Source organism: Anneissia japonica, unplaced genomic scaffold (genome assembly GCF_011630105.1).
Source record: "Anneissia japonica isolate Jap-2015-1 unplaced genomic scaffold, ASM1163010v1 scaffold287867_len1003013_cov215, whole genome shotgun sequence".
Taxonomy (NCBI): Eukaryota; Metazoa; Echinodermata; class Crinoidea; order Comatulida; family Comatulidae; genus Anneissia; species Anneissia japonica.
In genome coordinates, this window is record NW_022684320.1 from 241,831 (window position 1) to 247,107 (window position 5,277).

Below are 5,277 nucleotides of genomic sequence, written 5' to 3' on the forward strand. Positions count from 1 at the left end.
ATGTATAAAAGATGTCGGGTAGGCCTACACGGATAATAATTCAATCAAATTCCTCCAAGATCAGCACTTACTGAAGTTCGTTCCGTAGTACATCCCCTCCGCCACAATGAAGATTCTCATAGTTCTTGCTGTCGCTGCGATCGCTAGTAAGTAAAATTATTATTATTCATTTTGAAACATGTAGACTTACAAAATAAGAAAAAACTGAGTAGTAGTAGTAGTAGTAGTAATAGTATTTAATTACAACATTAATTCTCACATCACTCAAGAAAAATCAAATCTTTCACTGGCTATAGACTTTTCTCTTACTAACTTCAGTATAAATTGAGTTGTTACTCGTTTGAAATCACGTGGGTTTTTATTTCAATAAGAATTTAATTATTATTAACGAAAAAAGGAAAAATTGATTAGTTTTTTGACATGCTGGTTTTATGAAGCTTTTTCAAATTAGTACTTAAAAGTTTTGAGTTTATCTGCGATACGTTTGAAATCTGATATAAAACACTATTAGTGACACTTTAATTTGTACAACAGAGGGCGGGGAGGGGCCAATTCCCTGGACGGAGGTGGACTCATCTCCATGACATCTTACAAGAGACGGTAGATTAGTCTCATTCATTTTACAAATGTTTACATATTCATTTGTTTACTTGATGACCTATTTTTAATTGGTTTTAGGTGCATCACCAGCCCGTTACAAGCGTAACGTAGGCCAGTTCGGCAGCATGATAAGTTGCATGACAGCTCAAGGATTGTTCCGATCTTGGAGGGACTACGACGGTTATGGCTGCTATTGCGGACTGGGAGGAACTGGGACGCCACTTGATGAAACAGACGAGTAGGCTTTTAGATTTGCATGTTTAGTTTCATAACTGGTTCTATTAACATCAAGTTTCATTTCATGTTGTATCTCTTCATGTCTAATTTATGGAGCTCTCACTCTAAGCAGTCACTAATTTTATATGGCACTTTTAAGCACCCACTGAAGAGCGGCTTGTGGTACCACTTACAACTGAAATAAACAAACCAATTTGTTAATTTATATTTTCATTTAATATATATTTATTTTCAAGGAAATTTTCACAATTGACAATCAGTCAAAATAAATTCATTCACATCAACTAAATTCAACTTCAAATATAATTATCAGTTATTACTCATGCTACTACAAAAACGAATTTTCAGTTTTTGTAATTTTAAAATCATGTAGATGCTGTGTCACTCACGACAACTGCTACGATGATGTTATGAAAAGTGGGAAATGTCCGTACGAGAGTCACGTTTACCTTGTACTTTATAAATATACGACAAAAATGTGCAACACGGGAAGAGCCGCGATTGCATGTGGTAGGTGGCCCTGTTACTCATTACATTTTATGTTTTTAATCGTATGGCATATGCTTTGAAAGGTTTGGTGAATCTGCTTACAGGTTCGTGATTTTAAAATAAAATTTAAAGAAGATTTCGTGGCATGTAACTTTTATAACATTGAAATAACTCATTTTGTGTGTTACTGGCCTAATCCTATCCACATTATAAGGCATTACCTTAGGACACCCCTCCTTCCTTGTGCGTGGTGGCCGGACTCACCGACAGACATTTGGCCGACAGACTATTGACCGAAATAGTCGGCAACACCACATTTCACCGAATGCCAGTTTGCCGACAGGACGATTGTGAACATGTTAATGGATCAGTGTGTCACAAGTGACATATTTAGCTGTTTTATTTTTATTCGGTTATTTAAATGTCCAAAACCTTTCTGGTACAGAATATTGTGCACAGCCTACAGACACCAAATGTTAAATTATATTTTGAGCATTGAAGTGTGAGGAAGGAGGAGTAGAATAACATTATGATGAATTTAATTATGTTTGCTTATACTTTCTTTATCTAGATTTAATTCTCAGTCACTATTAAAAAAACTCACCAAAATATTAGAAATCCAATTCTTTCATTTATTAAGGAATGCTCTTGTCAGTATACATGTCGCTTTATTTTTGTTTAATTTAACACAATAACTGCTTTTTAACTGCAACCTCCCAACTCCTAGAGAAATCATTGCCTAAAGTCAAAACGAATTAAGCCCCCCCCCCATAATAATAACGTTTTAGACAGTATTTATGTGACGATATAATTAATTTATATTTTTTCGTGCACCGTCCATATTTTAATATGACTTATTGAATAGTTATTGTATCTTGTGCAATTCTTTTACATAATTATTATTTAATAATGAATAATTATATTCTTAATTTTATGATCATTTATTTTTTATTTTAAATTTGTCATTTTCTGTATAAAATGTAGCCACTATAAAAACAGATAATCAATTTGGCTTCTTTATTCAATTTTTATATAGCTACCTTTCTCATTTATTGAATTGTATATACCCATTAATTTATTGATTTGCCTAATTTGTACCGTACATTCAAAGTGTATTTCAAACCTGTGTTTTTGAATTTTATATGTGAATGAATAAAAGATACCGACCAATTAATATAATAATACTTTATTTAAAAAAAAAAAAAACTACGCCTTTCCATCGGCGACACACGTCACGCGTAGCAATTCATGAAGTGAACAATTAAAACAATGTATACACAAACGCATCAATGTACAAGACACGAGGTTAAAAGGTCCAAAGATTCGGTGAATCGTGATGAACAGTAAAATTTAAAAGTATTTCCTTTTTTCAATTAAAAGTACGATGTTTCGTTCATACAAACACATGTTCAGATAAATTATGTTTTAGAATGCATAATATAATTTCTCTGTTGCCATGCTATTGTAAATTTGCCAGAGTCTCCAAGAAGTATATCCATTTCCACTCATGAATAAATAATGTGTGCTCTACTTGTACATTTCAACTTTACTGTATAGGCTATTTGTGATACATCGTATTCTGGTGTATTTAAAATATATGAAATATTATTTTAAAGTATATTGTACATTTCAATATTCCTTAAATTTGCAGTCACACCATCTTGTACCTGCCTACCTTTTTACCTGAATTTGTACCAAAATTTGCCCTTTAGTTGTTACAGTCTATTAAGATTTTCTACAGTAGACCTACTAAAATATTTAATAAAAATTAAAGATAAACATGTGTTTTATTATAGGTCTTTATTTAATATTTTTAGCAGAACCTTGTATTGCCATGATTAATATATTGAAAGTGTGTCTGCATGTATGCATAGCTGTAAATAACGAATTTCCGTGATGGCTAGGTCTACCCAGTCTGCAACAAAACAAAAACAAATCTGTTGAAGAATCACAACAACACAAACTGAAAATGACTAGGCGAATTTTTCGGTTTCGGTGAATGTTATTTCGGTCAACTGTCTGTCGGCTAAACGTCCGTCGGCAAACTAACATTCGGCGAAATGTCTTAGTACCCTGTTTGTGAGACCTGCACAAACAATGTTTAATAGGTTTAACCGTAAGAAAAACAGTTATTTATTTTAATCAAGAATCCGAAACACTTCCATGCCACATTAAAGATGACCTCCTGCCCTTGCCATTCTTCATTCGTTACCGTTTGTCGCTATCTGTTTTGCTGAATAAATACATGCTTATATAGACAGTCCAACACAGTCCTCACTATAATTTGGTTCAGTATATCAAATTTTGTAATATGGAAATGATCGAAAGATTAACATAACAAACGTCATCTTTGATTTGTCTTCCGCAGCTCCTGCCGATGACTACCGCCTGACTGACTCCCCGTGGCCAGAATGTGCTGCCGCTATGTGTGAGTGCGATGCGAACGGGGCCAAGTGTTTTGCCCAGGCTTCAGATACATATAACAAAAACTACAAAGACTGGCCTCAGGAAAATTGTTAGGACAGATCATGGAGGAATTAGTTAATTCCTCCATGGACAGATAATATAGGCTTACTTCTGCTTTATTTATTTTGAGTTGATATGATCAGTTTTGCTTCCATTGACTTTCATCAGTAGGCTATAATCTATCTGCCCAATATTTTTCCATTTATTTCTGTTCTTCTAAAAGCACTTGTGTATATTCTCTGAATGAAGAACTTGGGATTTTTGGATATTAAATTCTAATACTATAGTATTGTTTCTTTATAAGCGTATTTATTTCTCTGACTCCGCATTACCAGAATGAAAGTGCAGTTACTTGCCAATTATCGGAGGAAAATTATCGATTTCCGGTGACCAGAATGTGCCGCTATGTGTGAATGCGATGTTCGGCACTAATCGTCTCACTTCCCGTTACCAGAATGTGCCGCTATGTGTGAATGCGATGTTCGGCACTAATCGTCTCACTTCCCGTGACCCAGGGGCGGATCCAGAAGGGGAACTGGGGAACGTGCCTCCTCCCGTTTTGCCACTAAATTTTAAAATTTCAAGGCATATATTGAAATTAGCACTCTCACTTATCTATTCTGAATATGTTTGTGTTTAGCTATTTATGTTTTCAACTCTTCATAATCTTTCAGATTATCATTATTTGTTTTTATTTTTTCAAATAGCAAATCGTAATTTTTTTATGAGGCTCCAAAATTTGATGAGGATGTCGACTTCAAACTAACAAACTAACAATTAATAACTTATTTGGCCTAAACAGGACCATTTTTTTTATAAAAACACCGTTACATCTTGTTTGAAATTGTTTATCCTGTATAAATATGTTAAGTAAAATAAGTAATAAACGTCTAACCCCTCGTAATAACCAGAATGTACTGCGATTGTGATGTTCGTGACCATTCGTCTTACTTCCCGTAACCAGAATGTGTGAATGCGATGTTCGGCACACACTTTCCTGTGTACCATGTGTGATGAACTTGATCGAGACGAATTTATCTCCACGTGAGTGTATGGGCGTCTAGTAAATGAGGTTTTGCGCTTCTATTGAAATGGGGATATAAAAAGGGGCTGAAAATATTAATGACATCCACCAGTAAGATAACTAAACTTATTATTCATGCTTTCAAATCTAGCTTGAAAAAAACTAAATTCTGTTAATGGCTCACTGGTCTGAAACCACCAAAATGATGGTAACAAAAATAAACGTTTTATGGATAGTAGTTTGAGTCTACATAAATATTGTGCTTGTTTACTATAGACAAAACAATTCTACAAACACAAACATTGTTGATCATCGATGTATTAAAGGTTTCTTCACATTGTGATGCTTTATAATCAATAGCAAAATAGCAGATACTGTAGATGTATATTATTGTTATACATATTCCGTTACACAATACATACATGTATACACTATATATATACTGTCTCTTATACACATCT

At 33.9% G+C, this 5,277-nt stretch overlaps 1 protein-coding gene across 1 annotated transcript; it reads left to right on the forward strand.

Annotated features, from left to right (window-relative positions):
• LOC117104295 (acidic phospholipase A2 homolog) lies at positions 1 to 4,081 on the forward strand. The gene is made up of 4 exons (XM_033245064.1): positions 1 to 146; positions 679 to 838; positions 1,211 to 1,347; positions 3,695 to 4,081. The coding sequence occupies exons 1-4, from the start codon at positions 107 to 109 to the stop codon at positions 3,844 to 3,846; spliced, it is 489 nt and encodes a 162-aa protein (XP_033100955.1). The 5' UTR covers positions 1 to 106; the 3' UTR covers positions 3,847 to 4,081.
• The last annotated feature ends 1,196 nt before the right edge of the window (positions 4,082 to 5,277 follow it).